The sequence below is a fragment of the Neoarius graeffei genome, chromosome 24, assembly GCF_027579695.1.
Source record: "Neoarius graeffei isolate fNeoGra1 chromosome 24, fNeoGra1.pri, whole genome shotgun sequence".
NCBI classification, from domain to species: domain Eukaryota; kingdom Metazoa; phylum Chordata; class Actinopteri; order Siluriformes; family Ariidae; genus Neoarius; species Neoarius graeffei.
This window is the reverse complement of record NC_083592.1, coordinates 1958167-1981934: the sequence shown is the minus strand read 5'-3', so window position 1 is coordinate 1981934 and position 23768 is coordinate 1958167. Positions and strand designations below refer to the sequence as shown.

General features: G+C 43.2%; 1 protein-coding gene across 4 annotated transcripts; it reads right to left on the bottom strand.

The window, feature by feature from the left end:
* Positions 1 to 1148: 1148 nt before the first annotated feature.
* On the bottom strand, positions 1149 to 23239 carry susd1 (sushi domain containing 1). 4 transcript variants are annotated; one of them, XR_009651473.1, is made up of 20 exons: positions 22689 to 22969; positions 20299 to 20433; positions 19716 to 19865; positions 19028 to 19180; positions 18419 to 18598; positions 15706 to 15885; positions 14404 to 14583; positions 12026 to 12205; positions 10723 to 10902; positions 8001 to 8180; positions 7697 to 7876; positions 7415 to 7594; positions 7141 to 7305; positions 5244 to 5341; positions 4876 to 5062; positions 3309 to 3402; positions 2604 to 2835; positions 2340 to 2379; positions 2108 to 2251; positions 1149 to 1278 (listed from the first exon to the last, which is right to left on the bottom strand). XR_009651473.1 is itself a non-coding variant. In XM_060907711.1 (20 exons), exons 2-20 carry the CDS (start codon positions 22738 to 22740, stop codon positions 1960 to 1962), a joined length of 2988 nt encoding a protein of 995 aa, XP_060763694.1. In that variant the 5' UTR covers positions 22741 to 22832; positions 23126 to 23239; the 3' UTR covers positions 1149 to 1959. The 4 variants fall into 4 exon arrangements, 3 of the variants coding, with proteins under 3 accessions (XP_060763694.1, XP_060763695.1, XP_060763693.1); XM_060907711.1 differs by adding an exon at positions 23126 to 23239 and having other exon boundaries at positions 1149 to 2201; positions 22689 to 22832; XM_060907712.1 differs by having other exon boundaries at positions 2108 to 2201.
* Positions 23240 to 23768: the final 529 nt, after the last annotated feature.

Genomic DNA, 23768 nt, shown 5'->3' with positions numbered 1-23768 from the left:
GATAGGCTCCAGCCCACAACCCTGCACAGGATAAGCGCTTACAGATAATGGATGGATGGAATTATTGAGCTCTACTGTACACAAATTATATCTCACACACATGATCGGTCATTTGTGTAATCCTGTCAGATTGTGATGGACCAAGTACAAGGACACCAAAGAAAAGAAAGCATGTGTTTTCTGAAACGGAGTTGAATAAAGAGAGGTCTTTTACATTTCCGTGTGTACAGCCTGCAAAAGATCAGCCAGGTAAAGCTTTCTGCACAGTGAGGAGAGATTACTTTAATCATCATTATCGTCACTGCCAAACCCAATCCAGGCTTGAGGTGAACCATGTTTGGTTGACTTGGCCAGAATTGCAGCAGTAGGGTGACCAGTTCCTTTCTGTACGCACACACACGCACACACCTCTGAGCAATTTAGAGTAGCCGGTTAACCCAACTGCATGTCTTTGAACTGTCGGGGAAACTGGGGCACTCAGAGGAAACCCACGCAGACACGGGGAGAACATGCAAACTCCACACAGAAAGACCCTCGTCGGCCGTGAGGATCAAACCCAGAACCTTCTCAGCGTAAGGTGACAGTGCTAACTACTACACTACCATGCCACCCAATTATTTTTAATAAATTATTTACCAGATCTAGGCCTAATGCTAAAATTTCCCTTTATATTACTGGTTTGTAAAGAGATCCATATGTTGGAAATTTCCCAGTGTTTTAATGTCTCTAAAACCTAGATCTGTATCTGACAGACTCGAGTGTCAGCCTGTAAGAGCCTAATGTCTGTAATGATCTAAGACTAATGTCTGATTTATCAAATGTCAAAATAAACCCTGCTTGGTGCTGTGAGACACTAAACACGTGCTGTTATAAACCACCAGCAGATTCACCATCCACTGGCAAGTTTTAATGCCAATATAAATGTCATAAAATAAGCTGGAATTCTTGGAAATTCCATATTTCAATGCCATTTTTAATAGTTTTTTCCCCCTGGGAGACACCCCCAGACCCCCGCCGGAGGGGAATACCCCCTCCCACACACCCCTCCCCCTTGGCTGCGTGGCCTCCGGCATCACTTCAGAAAAGGACCAGCATTTGGAAGCTGGAAACTTGGGACCTAGGAATATGGATTACTCAGAGAGCAGAAACATCTTTAAAGAAATAATTTTATTATAAACAAAAATACAAGCAAAAATAATGAACACTTTCGAAACAAAGAAATAAATTTTAAATAACATAAAACACATATTCCGTCAAAATCAGTGTTCTTTCCAAAACCTGTAGGACACAAAGAGAGAGAAATAATCAGAATAAAGACGTGACATAGGTTTTTATTTGTTTCTCAGTCCTGTATTTATTACACCTTTGTTGACTTCCACTTTCCATTTCTTCTCAGTTGAATCCTCTTCATCTCCTTCTTTAAGTTTAAAGAACTCAAAGTAGATATTTGACCTATTTTTAAAGGAGTTGTGAAAGAAACTGGTCCGTCACTTCTGACACGCGATGGCTGTCACTGCTCAGGTTTAACTAGCAGGACTTATCGCTTAATACTTTTGTGAAATTCAGTTGTTTTGTATTAGTAGCTTGAAAGAAAGCAACCCAAAAGAACACTGTGCTTTGAAGGCCATTGTTCACTCTTTTACTAGCCACACCCTTTTATGGAGTTTTGAGGGCGTGGCAAAATGTAAATCAAGTAGAGTAGAATTTTTAGTTTGGTTAAGCCACAAAAACATTTGCACAGTAAAGTTAGCTCCTGGATGTTATGTTATAATTAGCATACTAGGTAGTTATCAGAAAAGTGAGTAGTTAGTGAGCTGACATGAATCTCTGAGAAATTAACTTTATCTGTCAGCCCTGTGATGACCTGGCGACTTGTCCAGGGTGAACCCCGCCTTTCGCCCGTAGTCAGCTGGGATAGGCTCCAGCTTGCCTGCGACCCTGTAGAACAGGATAAAGCGGCTACAGATAATGAGATGAGATGAGATGCACTGTAGTTGTTGCCAAATTTAACGATGTTCCTGTCTCCATACTCTGTACTTTGTGCTCACTCATACTGTATGTAGAAGTGGACAAAGGTGCAGTGGAAACAATAAAGTCAGACTCTGACCAGCAGCAGCAGTAAACCATCGTGCTAAAGAAACCCAGAGCGCCGATGGAGCCGAACGTCACCAAAGCAGAAATCCTGGTAGCGTAGAAAGCTCCTTCATCGAAACAGATTGATATGTAAATAACAGAAAACACACATCTCCAGCTAGAAGAATAAATAAAACAAGAACTTATATTCAAACAATCATTATTTACTGATTTCGGTTGTTATTATTATTTAAAAATCGTCTCACCTCTGGCTTTGGCCCAGATAACACAGGACTGCTTTCTCACCTAAAAACACCACATACACAATATTTATGTTTTGAGGCATGTACTTACATCTAATGCTAATGTAACATCAAAATATCTACAGAATTATAACAGATAATAAATATGCATATAAATATGTACAAAATATAAAACAAATCTAAACATATTTAAACTAATATTTTATAATAATTACTATATTATTATTTATAATTATGTATAATTATAAAAGCATATTAGCAGGTTACCGGCCCCCAGGTGCAGACGGTGCGCAGGATGATGTAGTAATCTTGTCCGCTCTCCAGTGGAGTGTTGTAGAACGGTCCGTACTGCTGTCGGTTCCCCAGTGTGAAATTCACCTCCACACCCAGATCACAAAGCTGCAGCTGAGCAGCGACGTACTCGCCATCGCAGGAATGAGACGAGCCGCAGTCGAACACCAACATGCCAGCCACAGGTAACACAATCACCTGGTACACACTGACACACACACACACACTCTAATGTTCACCTTCATTCACTGATATTCACATGGAGACTACAGTATACCATGGCCTGCGTTCTAATCAGAAACGGGTTGCCTACAGAGACACCATTTTTGGGTAAAGTGAAAATCTGCACCATGCAGAAGGCAGCCATTTTACGCCCTTTTTTTTGTTTTGTTTTTTAATATATAAATTGAGCCAAGTCTTCCTCTATTGGATGAGTCCTACCAATCTGGGAGCATGAAAGCTAGCACAGTATTGTAACAAGGTGGTTTAACACGCTCAGAGGAGAGCACTGACTGTCCTATATACACGTGTATAGTTGATACTGAATTCTAATCCCGACAGCAAACCATAACAGTATGATTCAGCCATTTAAAGCCACTCAGAAGGGTGAGGTTTTTTGGAGAATGCTGAAAAGCTCTTAATTGAGTTGCTGTGCTTTTTTCCATAACTGTATGTCCTCACCAAATTGGATCCAGTGTACTGGTGGCTCTTCGCAATCGTAGAGTTGATTGGTGGGAATCAAACTCACTGTACTCAACCTCAGGAGTGGGCGGAGCTACAAAGAAAAAACAGCGGTTTGGTCATGGACGATGACATGTGAGTTTGCCCAATCGCAAATAAATTAATCTTCTTTCAAAGCAATACATTGTTGTAAAATATTGCAAAGGAAATATCCAACACAATAAATTTTAGACACACTCTATAGTTCATGGCTAGCTATAAAATCACTAGATACACTTTTAGGCCGAATCCCATTTCACCCCTTGGACCTACCCCTTGGCCCTTCCCCTCCATTTTGTGCGTTCATGTGAAGGGGTAGGGGTATCCCAATCCCAGTTAACGCGGAGGGGTAGGGGAAGGGGTAGGGCTTCTGTACCCCTCCAAACGGAGATTTTCCTGGAGCTGACTCCGAACGAAGGGGTTTGAGTGATTTCCCACAATGCCATGCGGATTTCAGCGAGATTTCATGCGGATTTCAGAAAGATGGCGGTTCCCGCGGCGAAAGATTGTCATAAATGTAAGTATTTTCTCCATTATTTACGTAAGTTGTTATAACCGTTCTATTACTTCGTCAATAGTGTTAACTAGCCTATTAACGTTAACGTACTATAACATTAACGTTGTGTGATCGGTTGATGCAATGAAAATTGTGAACAAAGTTGTTATTTAGCAGTTAGCTCAAGTAATTACAAACAACAGAGGATCTGCTTTTCTGTTGTGTCGTTACGTTAACCAGCTTCCCATCCCTGTGTACTTGAACTAGGGAATCCGGAGGAAACACGCCGCTTGATTCGCTTTCGAGCTGAGAATGAGCAGCGATTTCTGAAATCCAAAGCTGCTGCTAAAAAGCTTTGGGAGTGAGTATTGTTTTCGGTTGCTTGACTGCGTATGTTTTGTTCTGTTATTCTCGCTTTTATTGTTTACATGAGTGTTCTGACACCTCATTCTGTCGGATGTGGTGCACGAAGCGCCAGATATCCCATTCAGTGGTGTTAATTAACAAATCACACCCTACATTAGCTTGCTCTTCACAGTGTTTACTTCGTCTACTGGCATTTCTCCGTTTAGCTGCAGACAACCGTAAAAAGAGGCCTATAGCCCAGGACACAGTGATCACAACAGCAGCAGACGGCATTTCAGCAGAGATTTCTGGTTCTGCCTCTGGCTCTGACTGTAGCGGCTGGTCGCAGCCAATGACGCATTTGGTCGCGTTTTGCTAACGTAAACGCTGACGGAGGTACGCGATGATGTATGCGATCGTTGAAGGGCTATCCCAATACGTAGGGGTTGAATTTCAAGCCCTATCCCTTGTAGCTCAGTTTCAAGGGGAAGGGGGAGGGGGAGGGGTAGAAATTAGAATTGGGATTGGGCCTTAATGTCCTCATAAGGACAGGAACATCTGAAGTCTGAACCTTGGGAGAACATTAGGTTGGTCTGCACAAGGAAAACTTTTTACTGGTTACTGAGGCTAAGTTAGTGTGTGTGTGTGTGTGTGTGTGTGTGTGTGTGTGTGTGTGTGTGTGTGTACTGGGTATGCTGGTGTTAGCAGTAACAGTAGCCATGTCTCCGGTCTCCAGTGCAGTCACAGTGATGGTGTAGTTGGTGATGGGCTGCAGCTTCAAACATAGAGCAGGATGTAACGCTGACGAACTAAACACTTCCGTCCGCTGATCACTGAACAATGGATCGAAATCCCTCACACCGATAAACACCACCTATACACACACACACACACACACATACACACATACAACAAAGAAACCATCCAAACAATACCTTTTGTAATTTTTGTAATACCGTTTGTAAATCAGTATGTATCCATGTCTTGTGTGTGTGTGTGTGTGTGTGTGTGTGTGTGTGTGTGTGTGTGTGTGTGTGTGTTATTGTTGAACTCACACTGTATTGCTGTCTGTAGCCTTCAGTTTCTGCAGCTGTCCTCCAGTGCAGGCATTTCTCCTTAAACACAGTCAAACTCTGAACACTGAATTTCAGCTCTGTGGGAAAAAAAAAATCAGGAAAAAAACAGAAAAGCAGATAAAAACTGTGCTCTCAGACAGACGTCTCCTCAGTGTTCAGTTGCACAGACTTACATGGAGTTGTGTACATGGTTGTATCAGTTCTAGTAGTCTAATGCATTTTAATTGGAATTGACAGTAAGGACTAAAATACTGATTTATTTAAATAGTTAATGTTACAGTTAACCTCACAGCTAATCTCCTAATGTACATTACTGTACGTAATTTTCTTCATGAACAATGAACAGAAGTGGATCTGATTTAGTTTTATTTAAGACCTGATTGTGTTGTTCAGTGTATAAATTACATACAAAGAATGTATTTAAAATTTAAAATAAATTTAAAATATAAGGAACATCACTTTGAGAGGTAAAGATTTTGTTTTATTATTTTAATAAATATGAATCTGTAAATGGTTGCTTCTCCACTGTATTTAAATGTTTGTAAAAATGTTTGCAGTGTGCAGCCTAAACGCTGGTGTTTTATTGTGTTAACGTAAAACAGAAAAGCAGGATTAACACTTCAACATTAATATAAAATAACTTTATAAAGATTAGGCAGAGGAGTATGTTGATGTTGTGTGCTGCTAAACTTTTATCAACATAACATTTATTTTATTACACTTTTGTCATATTCTATTTAAACGATTATATTTCCATGTTTCTCTGTAGCTGTTCCAGAGAGTCTCCTTTTAAAGTGTAAACACTCCTCACTTGTTTCAATTAAAATGATTTCTGTTCTTTATTTTCACAGCTTAGACACAAACACAAAAAGTCTTTTTAACAAAAGAAATGTTGCTTTATTTGAATAGTTGTAAAATAGCTAATTAGTTAAACTAATGAGCTAGCTCATTAGATACACACAGTTCCTGATGGTTGCATTACATTCGCTAGCTAAAGACAACTTTGGGAAGTTCTGGCAATGTACAAACTAGATAGAGACTGTGACTGAAGTCACAGTAATTTGCGCTAGCTCTTAAAAACTGGGATGTCTGGTCACCATACCCTATAGATCCGGAACAGTAAGAGATAAAGCATGACGTTTAATGAGGAAAAAAGCCCATTTTTCATAGATCATTCTGGTTTGGTGATCCGGATCAGTACCAAAAGTCATAGCAACGTAATTCAGCCCAGAGGTATTCTTCTTGTGAAATTTGGTGATGATTGGTTGAAAACTGAGGGATAAATAGCATCCTAAAAAAGGTCAGGAGAATAATAATAAGAATGATGATAATAATAATAATAATAAAAGTAGAAAGATCCTGATTGAGAGTAACAATCTGCACCAGCGCTGCTAGCGCAAATTAATAAAGAGTAAGGAAAATTTTATGCTACATTCAAACTGCATCATGTTTTCATCATGAAGGTTTACAAGTTGTGACGTGATGTTTGTATCCCAATATGTAAGTTGGGTCAGTGGTTGAAGGTACGTCTAACTACAGGGTAATTTTAGGACATTTTTGTTTTGTTTTCACTCTCACTGTGTCTTTAATCTGTAGCTAAATAGTTCGTGTAAGTTATTAGTTAGCTTATACTTCGACCTTAAACACATAGCCACCTCAAAAGCACAAATTCATAAGTTCACTTATTTACTCTTGTCTAGTGAACAGAATTATGGGATTCCCTTCTCCGTGAAGCTCTCCTTGTGTCTCTGTGTATTCCCAAAGACAGCAAAGACTCTGCAGTGTTCATGATAACTATACTGTTATTGTTTAGTATCATGATATTTTGCGTAATCGACCATCATGAAAGCTCTACGGTGCATATGACATGTTCTACCTCTGCAGTGCATGGTGGCCATCAGCCATCTTCCTGTGGTGTCACACACTGATATGTCACTTCCTGTATGTCTGTAGTAGCCTTTAAGACAGCGATGGATGGCGACGGTGCCGTTTTCCCAGAGAACCTCGGCGTTGTGCAGTGTGGGGATCGGACCACAGTACACTGCAAGGAAAAACGTGTGGAGAGAGCACTTGGTGCACACTGTGTATGAACATTTTTGCCCAGTGACACTCAGTGCAGTGTGTGTGAGTGTGTGAGAGAGTGTGTGTACCTTCACAGTGCAGTTGTACAGCGCTCCACTGGCTGTCAGAGCCACACACAGACACACTCACTGGGCTAACACTCCGATATCCAGCTTCACATTCATACTGAGCCACAGAGCCAAAAGTGGAGCTGCCATTCCACACTAGCAGTGTGTGAGGGAGAAGACGGGGCTCACTGCAGTTCACCTCTAAACTCGCGCACACACACACATATGCACACACATGCATACTCATACCTCAGTCATGTGATTATAAATGAGTAAAATAGGAATATAAACGGTTAGTACTACCTTGACAGAGGAAGTGCAGGAGGCTCCATGTTCCTCTGCTCGTACACACACACACGTCCTCATGTCCGGTGTTATAAAAACCATCCTCACACTGATACTGCACTTCTGTACCCACATTACTGACTCCATTCCATAACATTACTGTGTGAGGGAACGATGGAGGAATACCACAGTCTACTTCTGTAAACACACACACACAATGTTAAAACTATGAAGTGCAACACGTCAACCACAAGTCACAAGTGTGCACATTAACACAGGTACAGTTAGGAACTGAGGAACTCCGTAAGAGAGGTGATTTTACCTCGACAAAACAGAGTCGCTCTGCTCCATGAACCGTTCTCAGTACACACTGACTTATTTTCTCCCAGTGCAGGATAAAATCCTTCCTTACAGTAATAAAGTACAGAGCTGTTAACACGCACACTGCCGTCCCACAACCGGCCAGCGTGGGGCAGCACAGGGGGCTCAGAGCATCGAATCTCTGCAGACACAGGGGGTGATGGTTTACACAAAAAATTACACACATTTTCACACTATATAGTCTAACTGAGTAAAGTGAGACCGTTACAACAGAGACGATAACTATCTACCTGTATAACAGACAGTAACGACTTATTTAAAGACAGTGCTTAATTGCAGGTGGAAAAAATAAGCAGCCAATTTTGTAACAAACCCCAATCCAACAAATTCTCCAATGAAACAGAGACCCTCAGTGAGGTAAACACCTACAGTGTCTTGCAAAAGTATTCATCCCCCTTGGTGTTTGTCCTGTTTTGTCACATTACAAGCTGGAATTAAAATGGATTTTTGAGGGTTAGCACCATTTGATTTACACAACATTCCTACCACTTTAAAGGTGAAAATTGTTGTTTTATTGTGACACAAGCAATAATTAAGATGAAAAAAAAGAACAGAAATCTGGCTTCTGCACCCCCCAAAGTCAATACTTTGTAGAGCCACCTTTTACTGCAATTACAGCTGCAAGTCTCTTGGGTATGTCTCTATTAGCTTAGCGCATCTAGCCACTGGGATTTTTGCCCATTCTTCAAGGCAAAATTGCTCCAACTCCTTCAAGTTAGATGGGTTGCGTTGGTGTACAGCAATCTTCAAGTTATCCTACAGATTCTCAATTGGATTGAGGTCTGGTCTTTGATTAGGCCATTCCATAGACGTCGCCAGACCCATTTTAGGGTAGCTCCAGCCACCCTGTCTTATGGCAAAGCCACCCTATATTTTTTGCCCTTTTTTAAATTATTTATATTTTTATTTTTTTTCCCCCAAAAAAACAAAGGCAGTAAAGCACTGAACATGAGCCATGAAGAACGCAAGTTAATCCGAACAACAGTTTCTGCTTGCTTATTTATTGTTTAATGCAATATTATTAATATCGTTATGATTCCTCCTCATTGGCTCTGTGTCAAGCGTCACGTCGAGTGGTAGGCTAGTAGGACTTAAAAAACTACGCAGGCATTCTGCAGCAGGCGCGGTGCAGGCTTCCATTGAGTTGGGTTTGCAGAGAGTCAGAATTCTATGCTTTCATTTGCAGACACACACGGTGAGATTGTAATTTGATGTCAGTGGTTTGCATTTGCTTAACTTTACCTAGGCTATATTGAGTCTTCTGTAGAATGTTTACATGATGATTTGTGAAGCACTTGCCCTCTTCAGTTTGCGCAGGAATGCATGACACCTACCATTGTTTTTTTCACATTTTTGTAGTTTAGCTGGTGAAGTTGCTTCAGCAAGCAATTAAATGATGAAAGCAATTTTAAAATAGAATAGAAATGGTGGGAAGTGTGTCCCCAAGGTGTGATGCTCTTGAAATAATGAATTGATTGACAGCCTTAGTAGGTGCTCTGAAAAATGTTCGGCACGCGCTGCGCGCGCACAATACCTTTTCTCCTCTGGGTGCTAAGCTACCCCTGTCTCTCAAACCTAGTGATGTCCCTGGGCCATTCCAAGACATTTAGATGTTTCCCTTTAAACCACTCCAGTGTAGCTTTAGCAGTATGTTTAGGGTCATTGTCCTGCTGGAACGTGAACCTTCGTCCCAGTCTCAAACCTCTGGCTGACTCAAACAGGTTTTCCTCCAAAATTGCCCTGTATTTAGTGCCATCCATCTTTCCTTCAGTCCTGACCAGCATTCCTGTCCCTGCAGATGAAAAACCCCCACAGCATGATGCTGCCACCACCATGCTTCACTGTAGGAATGGTGTTCTCAGGGTGTTGGGTTTGCGCCACACATGGCGTTTCCTCTGATGGCCAAAAAGATCTATTTTAGTCTCATCTGACCAGAGAATCTTCTTCCATGTGTTTGGGGAGTCTGCCACATGCTGTTGGGCAAACTCCAAATATGTTTTCTTAAGTAATAGCTTTTTTCTGGCCACTCTTCCATAAAGCCCCGCCCACTCTGTGGAGTGTATGTCTTAAAGTGGTCCTATGGACAGATACTCCCATCTCCACTGTGGATCTTTGCAGCTCCTTCAGTGTTCTCTTTGGTGTCTTTGTTGCATCTCTGATTAATGCTCTCCTTGCCCGGTCTGTGAGTTTTGGTGGGCAGGGCCTTCTCTTGTCAGGTTTGTAGTGGTGCCATATTCTTTCCATTTTGCTATAATGGATTTGATGGAGCTTCTTGGGATATTCAAAGTTTGGGATATTTTTATAACCCAACCCTGATCTATACGTCTCCACAACTTTGTCTCTGACCTGTTTGGAGGCTCCTTGGTTCTCATGTTGCTTGTTTAGTAGTGTAGCAGAGTCAGGGTCCTTCCAGAACAGGTTGATTTATACAGACATCATGTGACAGATCATGTGACACTTTGATTGCACACAGGTGGATCTTAATCAACTAATGATGTGACTTATGAAGTGAATTGGTTGGACCAGCTCTTATTTAGGGGTTTCATACGAAAGGGGGTGAATACTTATGCAAGACACTGTAGTTGTGTAATAGACATGATCCTGAACTAACCAAGCAACAGATGGAAACCAGTAAGAGGTTTACTGTGTAACAGCGATTTTACCTCGACAGAACAGAGTCGCTCTGCTCCATGAACCGTTCTCAGTACACACTGATTTATTTTCTCCCAGTGCAGGATAAAATCCCTCCTTACAGTAATAAAGTACAGAGCTGTTAACACGCACACTGCCGTCCCACAACCGGCCAGCGTGGGGCAGCACAGGGGGCTCAGAGCATCGAATCTCTGCAGACGTAAAATGTAACAGAGTTGAAAACAAGGCCGCAAATTCAAGCCTTGTAGCTCAGACAGTGGATGTGTGACAGATGATGAAATGCTAATTGTGTAATAGAGATGGTTAGCAGCGAATTGGACATCACTGTGGGACAATTTGAAACAGAACTGTTACAGAGTTAGGTGACAGAATTAACACACTAAGTGATGAAGGGCGTACTCACACTAGGCACGGTTGCCTTGTACCATACCTGAGTACTATTTTCCTCCCTCCCCTCCCCTCCCCTCCCCTCCCCTCCCCTCCCCTCCCCTCCCAACCTGCGCTCACATGACACGTAACATTCCGAGTCCGAGTACGCTTACATCATCACAGTGCAGCTTTTTGGGTTGTAGAAAAGTGCTCACACAGAGCACGACGGAGACTGGTTTTACATTATGGCTTATTTGGAGTCATTTTGGGTGCATGGACACACAGCCCTCGCACATGCTGTCGAGATTTATCCATTATGTAACAGTGATTTTAACTAAATTGTGCTACACGCATAAGAAGATTTTTACAGAGACAGTGTGCATGTTGAGGGAGGAATTTTCAGCTTTACTCATCGATTACAACTCATGTTCATCAATAAGCTGAGAACCAAACCTGTGACTAACCCAAATATTCTCCAGTGAACTGAAAAATGCACGTCACAGTGTTCGAATTCTGTGCCTGGGCACACTTACGGTCACACCAGATGCACACCATGTCAGAGTCCAACTGAACCGTGCCCGGGCCCACCTCTTGAAGTGGGCCAGCTGAACCATGCCCAAGCACAGTACACAGCGATCACACTAGTTAAATAAATTGGACTTTGGGTCTCAAACATGCTGCGGCATGATAAGGATCACCTAGTGTGAGTACACCCAAGGGGACGAATAAACAGAAACACAAAGTCGCTAAGTGAATAACAGATCTGTGAATTGTACAACATGATAATATGTGGATCATAGTAAAATACAGTCACTGAAAGGTTAATTGAGTAAAATTACAAGGTGAATAATGTGATACGTCGAGAAATATAATTTGACAAGATTTTGTTCAATTTGAAATCATTTCCTGCTCATAGACTCAAACAGCACCAGAGATTTTTTTTACCTCGACAGAACAGAGTTGCTCTGCTCCATGAACCGTTCTCAGTACACACTGATTTATTTTCTCCCAGTGCAGGATAAAATCCCTCCTTACAGTAATAAAGTACAGAGCTGTTAACACGCACACTGCCATCCCACAACCGGCCAGCGTGGGGCAGCACAGGGGGCTCAGAGCATTGAATCTCTGCAAAGAAAAGTGTGAAGTGTTTGAAAAAAAGGCCACATTCAGGCCTTGCAGCTCAACAGTGCAGCGTGTAACATGTTATGAAATGCAAATTGTGTAACCAAAACACAGAGTAAATAATTACGAAACAGAGCTGCTTCGGAGATTGGCCAGGAAAGTGAAAGTGGCTAATTTGGTTACAGTTGCTACTCAGTTGTGAAGGAGAATTAAGATGCTCAGTGAATATAACAGAAACACAAAGAAGCTAACAGACACACTAACTAATTATATGACAGAGATATGTCTGTGAAGATTCTCAGTCATCCAGGTCATAGTAACTGTGGGTGGTAAAAGAGAGCAACTGGACTTGCTTGAAGATTCTTGAAGACGTTTCACCTCTCATCCGAAAGGCTTCTTCAGTTCTGTCTGACTGGTAGGGAGCATCAGGTATTTATCCTCTCATGGATGAAAAGCTCATCTAAGGTGTCCTTGAGTCCTCCTGTCGGTGTGGGTCACTGGGGGCTGGATGTGAATCGAGAGTCGTTAGGATGATCAATGGATTGCCCGTTAGGGTGATCAATAGAATGCTGATTTTCTCTGTCCTCCTGTGAGTCACTGAAAACAGCTGGGTTTTGGTGTGCATTCAGTTGTCTGGGAAGTGTGCCAGACACAAACAGGACAACGTAGTGTATGCCATTCAGTGCAGTGAGGAACGCATGGACTCGTATATTGGAGAGACAAAACAACCGCTTCACAGGCACATGGCTCAACACAGGAGAGCCAGTTCCTCAGGCCAGGACTCTGCTGTCTATCTTCATCTTAACAACAAAGGACACTCCTTTCAGGATTGCAATGTACGCATTTTAGCCAGAGAGGATCGTTGGTATGAGCGAGGAGTTAAAGAAGCCATTTTTGTCAACCTGGAACGGCCATCACTGAACAGAGGTGGGGGTCTAATGCCGCTTTTCCACTACCAACGCAGCTGAGTTGGGCTGAGCCGTGCCGTGCTGAGTTGGGCTGAGTCGAGCTGAGTGGGGCTGTTGGAGTTGCATTTCGATTACAACCGCGCTGAACCGTGCTGGCTGGAAGTGGGTGGACCCATGGGTGGAGTTAGCGAAAGTGGGTGGACGTCACGTGATGTCGTTAGGCGGCGCAAACAGTGACATCAGTGACCTTTTAAGCGGTAGTCTCACGACCCGGATAGTAAACAATAAACATGGAGGACATGGAGTCGTTAGTGTTGCTGGTCTTGGTGCTGTGGCTTGTTGTCACCGACAACGGCAACAGATACTGGCAAGAGCGTATAGATGAGGCGAGGCGCATAAGGCTTCAGAAATTCTCGTAATAAGTAATTATTCTTCTTCCGGGTTTACAGTGTTTACAGATCCCAGCGTGCTCGTGGGGCGTGTGTGGGCATGTGAGGACACGCCTCCTCACCAATCAGTGCACAGGGGAGTGTCTCCTCACACCCCTAGCCCCACTCGGCTCGGTTTGGCTCGCTTCAGCCCTACTCCAAAACCGTGCGAGTTTTGGGTGCTGAGTAGGGATGAAGCGAGCTGAGTCGTGCTGCTCTGAGATAGTCGAAACGCGAGCCGTGTCGGGCTGAAGTGAGCTGAAGTGAGCTGGAAAAGGGTAGTGGAAAAGGGCCATATGACCCCATTTATCAGCCACCTACAATGCAGTCCTTGGCACACTTCCCAGACAACTGAATGCACACCAAAACCCAGCTGTTTTCAGTGACTCACAGGAGGACAGAGAGAATCAGCATTCCATTGATCACCCTAACGGGCAATCCATTGACCATCCTAACGACTCTCGAGGCCGTTCACATCCAGCCCCCAGTGACCCACACCAACAGGAGGACTCAAGGACACCTTAGATGAGCTTTTCATCCATGAGAGGATAAATACCTGATGCTCCCTACCAGTCAGACAGAACTGAAGAAGCCTTTCGGATGAGAGGTGAAACGTCTTCAAGAATCTTCAAGCAAGTCCAGTTGCTCTCTTTTACCACCCACAGTATAACAGAGATACCACGTACAGCAGAGCTGCTAAATGGCTAATTGTGTAAGACTCTAAGATGAAACAGCAGCACATCTGAGTTTTAAAAGTATGTCGACAAATATAATTTAACAATATTTCTAACTGATAACCGTAAGAATATTTCTGTCCAGTAGACTCAGACTGCACCAGAGATTTACAGCTTGCTGGTGATTTTACCTCGACAGAACAGAGTTGCTCTGCTCCATGAACCGTTCTCAGTACACACTGATTTATTTTCTCCCAGTGCAGGATAAAATCCCTCCTTACAGTAATAAAGTACAGAGCTGTTAACACGCACACTGCCGTCCCACAACCGGCCAGCGTGGGGCAGCACAGGGGGCTCAGAGCATCGAATCTCTGCAGACACAGAGAGAGAGAGAGAGAGAGAGAGAGATGTACACATGCAGCCATGCATTTCAGCACTAATCTGTTTTCAGCGTGCTCTCACTGACGTCCCCCTGCTCACTTTGAAAGGCAGGTCACCAACTCCAAACAAGTTGGCCCTGTCTCTGCTCATTGCTTGGTCTCTCTTACTGCCTTGGACCTTTCCCATCTCCCTTTACCAATGATCCTATCCCACTATCAGTCCATGGGCACTGATCCTGTCCCAGTCTCTGGCCATGAGTCTGCCCCATTATCAGCCTTAGGCACTGTTTCTGCTTCAATCACAAGCAATGATTCTGTTCCGATATCCAACTGTCCCATTCTGTCTCAGGCACCTGTCTCCTTGTCCTAGTGTCAATCTTGAGGACTGATCTTGTCCCAGTATCTGTCTCAGTGTTGTGTGTTGATCCTGACCCACCAACAATCTTCGGCACTAGTCCTCTCTCAGCCACAAGCAACAGTTCTGTCCAAGTGTCAGTGACTGATCTTGTCCCAGTCATGGCCTCAGGTACTGATTTTGTCCTTGTGTCAGTCTCAAGCACTAAACTGGTCCCAGTGTAACTCTAGAGCACAGATTATGTCCCAGTCCCCTGCATTGATGCTGTCCTAAAGTCAGTATCCTAAAGAACAGTCTAAAGATCCTGTTCCAACATCAGTCTCAGGCATTGATCCTGTCCCTGTCCCAGTCCCAGCGTCAGGTTCAGGTAATGATCCTGACTCAGTGCCAGTCTTGGGTATTGATCCTAATCCCACCATCAGTTTTTGGCACCACTGCTGTCCTTGCTGTAAGGTATTGGTCCTGTGCACTGCCCCAGCATCACTATCAGACACTGCTTCCATCTCAGGGACTGATCAGTGACCCAGCTCCTGTTTCAGGCCTTATTCTATGTATATTCTGTCTCTGTCCATGATCCAGAGGGCAAGTAGATGAGAGCACATTAAAAACAGCAACCAAACACACAAGGAACGGACACACAACAGGGTGCACTGGGAACCTGAGATTCATCACAATAGCTGTATGATTACTGAAATAACTAATGCCATGAATAACTTCATAGCAAAGTTGCACAATCAGATGGAGGGAAGTGTGTGCACCTTTGCATGTGATGTGAGTATTGGTCCAGCGGCCGTGAGAGTCGCACTCCAACACACTCCCTGTTCCCACACTGCGATATCCTGCTTCACACTCATACACAGCTTTAGAGCCTATCGTACTGCTGCCATTCCATAATACTACAGAGTGGAGGACAGGAGGGGGTGAGCCGCATCGGATCTCTAAAACACACACACACACAAGTTGTATTTTTGTGAAGTAAAAGATGTTACAGGGTCAAGAAGGAAATCACAGTAAGTTCAATTTAACCGGCTAATCACAAACTTGGTCAAATGTCATCATCATCAACACACACACTGATCAGCCATCGCATTAAAACCATCGGCTGAATATTGTGTCAGTTTCCAAATCAGCTGTGACCCGTTGAGGCCTGGACTCCACCAGATCTCCGAAGGTGTGCTGTGGGATCTGACACCAAGACATTAGCAGTAAGTCCTGTAAGTTGTGGGTGGAGCCTCCATGGATCAGACTTGTTTGTCCATCACGTCACACAGATGCTGATTGGATCGAGATCTGAGGAATTCGGAGGCCGAGTCGACACCTTGAGCTCTTTGTCATGTTCCTGAAGAGTTCCTGCAGTGTGTCAGGGAGTGTGATCCTGCTGAAAGAGTTCACTACCGTTAGGGAATACCATTACCATGAGGGGGTGAACTTGGTCTGGAACAGTGTTTAGGTCAGTGGTACGTGACAAAGGAACATCCACATGAACACCAGGAGCCAAGGTTCCCTAGCAGAACATTATCCAGAGCATCACGCTGCCTCCACCCACTCACCTTCTTCCCATAGTGCATCCTGGTGCCCTCTCTCCCCCAGGTCAGTGACACACACACCTGGCCATGGGTATGGGCGTGGGCTCTCTGACTGATCTGCAGCTACACAGCTCCAGACGCAGCAAGCTGAGATGCACTGTGTGATCGGACCCCTTTCTATCAGAGCCAGTGTTCACTTTTTCAGCGGTTTGTGCTACAGTAGCTCTTCTGTGGGATCAGATGGGTTTGCCTTCGCTCCCCACGGGCATCAGTGAGGCTTCGGTCCCCATGACCCTGTCGCTGGACCACATTTGGTCAGTAGGAACCACTGCATACCGGGAACACACCACAACACCTGCTTTGCTGCTGCTGCTGCTGCTGCTGCTGCTGATGCCCTTTATTGTCACTAGTCACATGTACCAGTGAAATTAGCCGCCAACCTGTCTGTACATATACAACATACAATTGACATAGGGTAGACAGGACAGGAAGACAGGGATAAAGATAAAAAGGAAACACAACATGAGGAGAGATAAGGAAAAAAAAAGAACACCCCCTTCACTATGCTCCTGTCAGGAGTACAGTGTGGGAACATTTAAAAAACCTTTGCATAAGCACACAACAACACAAGTACACTTTAAACACGGGACTTGGGGGGGAATCAGGGGTAAGGGGTAAGAGGGGGAGGGGAGGAGGTAATCCAGCACAAGCAAGCAGCCATCTGCTCCTGCAGCCATGAAGGCGCTGGTCACTCACCAGCTTGTCACACTGGGGGTAAAAATGGCGACCGCGGAGAGTTAGAGAGGAATGCAAGGAATGAGAGTGTCTCCTGGCAGTGACCTTCAGGTGGAAATGGTTTCTCAGCAACGGCCTGAACCAAGGCCGATGCTGTCTCAGGGAGCCGAATGTCGATAAGATATGAATTGTTTGGTCTTTCCAGACGCAGTCTTTGCACGTCCACACCGCTCGTCCATATCTGTCCATTCCGTCCATTCTATTCAAATTGGTCTCCGAAAAACATATTCCTTGCAAAGCTGAAAGCTGCTCCGAGATAACAACCATTTTGTGGTTAAAGTTCTGAATGTCCACAGTCTGAGTGCCAACAGCTTTGCCCACCACTCCAATGATATCGGGCAGCTTTGTGGGGCTTTGAACAGCTGTCACCATTGTCTGATTTCCTCGATATACCAGGGCAATGCTTAATCCAATCAGCAAAAGTCCTGTAATCATGGTTCCGAATAGGTAGATATAGGCTGGAGATACTCTGATCCAGTCGTCTCGCCATCACAATGTGGCCCTCGTTAGAGTCACTCAGATTCTTACACTTGTCCATTTTTCCTGCTTCCAACACATCAACTTTGAGAAGTGATTGTTCACTTGCTGCCGAATATATTAACCCCGCCCCTTGATAATTGCATTGTAATGAGATAATCACTTCATATTCACTTCACCTGTCAGTGGGTTTAATGTTGTGGCTCATCGGTGGAGTTGAGGAGTTATTTAGTGCTGGACAGGTAATGCTAATGTTAGACATGTAAGTCATAAACACTGTGTGTGTTACAGAACACTGAGTGATGGGGTGGTGTGTACAGTTAGTTATTGTAATGTTGCTAATGTTAAACTATTATTATAATTCAAACTAGAATTATATACTAAACACTTTGTCAAGCATAAATAAAAGACTAATGGGAAATGATCCAGTTTGTGATTGGCTGATCAAAAGTAAGCAAAGCTAGATCCTTGTTAAATCAGCATTGGTACGGAGTGTGTGGTGTGTGTGTGTGTGTGTGTGTGGCTCCAACAACTTTGCACACTCACACAAACATCACACACTGCACTGAAAGTCTGAATAAAAAATGCTATTGTAGTGGATAATAGATGTGATCATAATAAAGACTGACATTTAGTTTCAGGTGGCAGTTTTACTGTTGTTGTTGTTGTTTACCTTCACAGTGCATGCTGGGAAAGCTCCAGTGTCCATCAGGGCCACAGATGGCTGTGACGTTTCCACTTGTCCACCTGAAACCATCGGCACAAGCAAACTGGGCAACACTGCCATAAAGAGTGAGGAACGGAGGGACTGGAACTGCATGAGGGACGGAGGGAGGGGGACCGCAATCTACCACTAAACACACACAAACACAGAATTATCCCTTTATTAGTATCATGATAGTTCAAGACATTTAATAATGCACAATGTGTGTCATGATGATGACTTTCTCCATCTGACACACAACTAACGTCCTTCTGACACACAACTAACGTCCTTAAAAACCATATCTAGATGGAGATTATTCTCATAATTATAGAATATTGTCACATGATCAGGGCTCCTGCTGATGGCTTGTGGGACTCATCACTAATCTCCCCTTTCAGCTTCACATTTACAAACACTGACCATTTTTAATGCGCACGTCTTTCCCTTCATTACTTTTAGCTCAAAATGTACTGAGTATTGTGTATGTTATAAAAAAAAAGACTGACATGATTCAAGTTCTTTAGAGAAACTGATCAACAGGTGTGTGTGTGTGTGTGTGTGTGTGTGTGTACTCACTCTGGCAGTAGGCAGAGTGTGTGTGAGGCTGAAATGGTTCTGATCCGTTCTGAACTGTGTATCCGGTTCTGCATGTGCAGTCAAAGTCACCGTCTGTGTTCATACACACACCACCCTCACCACACACACCATCCACAATACACTCGTCCACATCTGTGAGAACACACACACACACACACACACACACACACACACACACACACACAGAGCTGTGAAGGTGAAAGATGCCATTACACACCTAAATCTAAACAGTATAATAAATCAGACCTGTCTTCATTAATGAAATGAAAATGAATGAAAATAAACACACAGAGTGTCTTTCCATCTTAGTAAATCATTTTGTTTTTTTTTAAACTGACTGCTAGTGGAAAAACACCACTTCAACCCTGAAATCAGTACAAATGCCTAGAAACAGGATTAATAACTCTATAGATGTTTTATAGTAATTTCATAACGAGTCATCAATATCAGATAATTTCACCTGAAATCAACCTCTTCTCACTTCCCAATATATAACTTTATGCACCTTATGGGAAGCCAGGGGTCTCAGAGATCAGATGGAAAGATTTAAATCTGAATAATTTCAGAACCACTATGTAAGACATGATCTGTCACAGTTCGGGTGACATCACAGACCTCAAGGCAGTGAGTCTCATCGCCGATGTGGTAGTGTGAGTGTGTCACGCACCGTGGCAGTATGTTCCATCATTGGGGATGAACACGGCCAGGTTGTTGGTGGGGCTGTAACCCGACACACATGTGCAAAAGTAGCTGCCGTACGTGTTCTGACACCTGCTGTGATCGCCGCAGATCTGCCCCAGCTGACACTCGTCTTTATCTGTGACACAGGAAAATTACACACAAAGTGCAATTACAGAATCTGCTGATTCATTATCATCAGAAAGCTGGACAAAATTATATATAAAAAAATATGGTTAAAGCTAAAAAGGTCATATATATATATATATATACCATCTATATAATTCCAAACAATCAAGGAATCAAAGTATTTTATTTACACAGAATATAACAAATTACAGCTAAGCAAAATGAAATTCAAAATTTAGACGTAATTTTGTTTTAGGATTGACATACAAAGCTTGCTGAAGTTGTTAAAACTGAACAGGGCTGAATAGGTCATAAAATTCAACAGAAACCATACAAACATGGGTGAGGTGCTGTTAAAATGGTACAGGAAGTCCGATACTACAGGAAATCATGAAGATGCTACAGGACGTCGTTAGATGCTACAAGAAGTGGAGGAATACCACCTTGGCAGTAGGTTCTGCCATTTCCTACGAAGCCATACATGCAGTTACACACTTTCCCTCCAGAGCCGTCTGTCTTATCATCGCAGGTGGCATTCGGGTGGCAGGAGGCACAAACATCTGCCCCAACTACAACATCTGCAGACATATGGAGAGAGAGAGAGAGAGACAGAAAGAACAGGAGAGATACATTAAATTAGTCATGACCAAATCCCACCACGAATCATACAACCAGCTGGAGAGGATGAAGATTAACTCCTGCTTCCTCTCAGACCCCTTTTTCCACCAACACAGAACAGGTTCTGCTCTGGGTCACGCACCAAATTTTGAACCGTTCAGAGCATTTCAACCATAAATAAATTAGTTCAGAACCTGAAAAGTTGTTCCCCAGCTGGAACCAAAACACAGCTGTTTTTTCCAGCGCAAACCTCAGTGATATCAGTGGGCGTGTCATTAGTTTGGAGATGAAGCAAAGCGCAGTAATGGAGAATGCAACAGAGGAGGATACAGCTTCAAGGACTGAAAACAAATATCTGCAAGAACAGAACAAAAGCTTGCAGGTAATCAATGCGCTCTGCTGTCTTCCTGCGGCTGTTTACTGCTGCTGTGCCACGCCCTCCGATCAACATTGATTATAATTGTTCTGCTCAAACCTGGTGGAAACACAGGCTGGTTCACTAGCTGGCACCAAGGATCAAAGAATCCTGTGATATGTGATATGAGATGTGTGAGGCCAGTCTCTGTATCTGTAGACTCATGCGCCGTCACAGGGTGGAGGAAAGTGCCATCTGCCCACCTCCAAATACATGAGCTCACAGACACCTACAATTATCCAGAGTCTCTGTGATTGACAGGAGAGAGAGATTATGCCCCTCCCACCCAAAAAGCGCGGCAAAGTTTTCTCTTTTGGATTCCTGGACACAGTGTGGCTTCACCAGGATCTGAGCTCATGATCTCCTGACCACAGGATCAACGCTTCTCTGTTGTGCCACTCAAAAGTCACCTTCTACACATGTTCTACATCTATCTATCTATCTATCTATCTATCTATCTATCTATCTATCTATCTATCTATCTATCTATCTATCTATCTATCTATCTATCTATCTACTCCTTACTTGAAAATGGTGGCTGGTTCATTACAATCAATAGAGTACAATATTCTTTATAAACAACATACAATAAACAACATTTGTTTTTTTAAATGACTTTTCTGCAGAAAATTGTCATATAATAATAATGAGACCGTCAGTGACGGCGTAGCTCACTCCGGCCCCGTCTAGTCCAGAAGGAACGATCTAAAGTGGACCACCTTGCGCAATAAATGTAGCGATCTATATACAATAAATACAAGCTATATATAGAAGCGATATCCACCCTAGGAATACCAACCTATTTACCAGAAAGAATCCAAAACAGTGAGGAATTGACTGAGAAGAAACTATTTTTGTTGAACTGCACATTAAGGCTTAATTAGTCCATAACTTCATTAATAATTGTAATGAAACAAATCTGGGTAGAAGTTATATGCACCCTAGGTTCCCCTACTTTCATACCAGAAAGAACCAACATCGGTGAAGAATTGAAGGAGAAGAAGCGATTTGTCAAGTCAAGTTTATTTGTATCGCGCTTTTAACAATAAACATTGTCGCAAAGCAGCTTTACACAATTTGAACGACTTAAAACATGAGCTAATTTTATCCCTAATCTATCCCCAATGATGAAGCCTGTGGCGACGGTGGCAAGGAAAAACTCCCTCAGATGACATGAGGAAGAAACCTCGAGAGGAACCAGACTCAAAAGGGAACCCAGATTTGTGTGGAAACTGCTTGTTAGGGATTAATTAATTACTCCATATCTTCATTATTAACTGCAATTATGCAAATTTTGGTAGAAGCCATATGCACCCCAGGCAGACCTACCTTCCTGCCAAAAAGAATAAAAATCGGTGAAGAATTGAGAGAGAAGAAGCGATTTTCATGAAATGTGGACGACGCTGGACGGATGACAGACAACACATGATGGAATAAACTCATCACCTGTTGGCAGGATGAGCTGATAATAATAATAATAATAATAATAATAATAATAATAATAATAATAACTGAATTATGCAACTGCACACACTGAGAAAGACTGAGTGATCCCACACACATTTGTCTGTAATAAAGAACTTAAACACTTCTGAATAAACACCACTGCTGATGAAAACACACTGACATGAGGACCAAGAACACGATTAACCTTCACTGTGTTTCTCTAACTTCACCAGGGGCACACGCTTAATCAGGAAATACTGACTCACATTACACACACTGTCTGTAATGTAAAGGTGTGTGTGTGTGTGTGTGTGTGTGTGTGTGTGTGTGTGTGTGTGTGTGTGTGCGTGGTACCTGTGATGAAGGTGACGGTGGCTGTCAGTAGGATGAGTGCTGTTCTCTTCATAGCTGCTCCTCTTCACTCTCTCTCTCACTTCCTCACTGTCTGATCCTGCATCTTCTTCTCCGTCTGCTCATCTTAAAGTGAAGGACAGACTGCTGGAGATACAGACGGGGGATTAACTGAAGTCTCTTTCTCCCTCACACACACACACACACACACACACACACACACACACACACACACACACACACACACACAGGCGCACTAAGGGAAATGTGTGGTCCTTGTGGTTTTGTCATTGTGAAGTGTTGACATGTTCAGTTACACATCAGGGTGTGTGAAATAAACTTGCTGGCACACACCCACACTGCAGAGTCATACTAAATACTCGCATGTGTGTGTGTGCACATGTGTGTATGTGAGATTGTGAGTGTGTTTGTGTTCCTACCTCTTGCAATTTAACAGACTCTCGCAATCCAGTAGACACACTCCCATCCGGCTTCACAAAGGAGAACTGAAAACACAACACTGAGCACACACACACACACACACACACACACACACACACACACACACACACACACACACACACACTTCCTCAGCGCAGGTGGCTGGAGCCTTGTTTCTATGTGTGTGTGTGTGTGTGTGTGTGTGTGTGTGTGTGCGCGCGCGCTCAAGGGTCTGTTTGGGGTGCAGAAGTTATCTCTTCATGCATTGGGAAGATAAACAAGTTCAGACCTATCATTACACACACTCACACACACATCAACTACATGTCAAGCCTTTCCTCAACACACACACTCTCTCTCTCTCTCTCTCTCTCTCTCTCTCTCTCTCTCACACACACACACACACACACACACACACACACACACACTTAAACTTCATTCAGAAAAGTCGGAGGAGCACTGTAAGAGAAGTTACATATAATATATTTATAAAGGGGTGCACCATCAATATAAACATAAACAAAACAAAACCAACTATTATTATTATTATTATTATTATTATTATTATTATTATTATAGCACTTTTTACAGCTTAAGCTCCAGTGTGCAAACCTCTTAACAGACCAAGTGCCATCAGTAATC

What these genes read in the sequence shown, in the direction of transcription:
- susd1 (XM_060907711.1), bottom strand. Translation starts at nt 22,740, where the DNA reads ATGAAGAGAACAGCACTCATCCTACTGACAGCCACCGTCACCTTCATC. An exon ending in AGCGACTCTGTTCTGTCGAG is followed by an intron (nt 8,181 to 10,722) that starts GTAAAATCGCTG and finishes CTGTGTCTGCAG; the next exon opens with AGATTCGATGCTCTGAGCCC. An exon ending in TGCTAACACCAGCATACCCA is followed by an intron (nt 3,403 to 4,875) that starts GTACACACACAC and finishes TTTTCTTTGTAG; the next exon opens with CTCCGCCCACTCCTGAGGTT.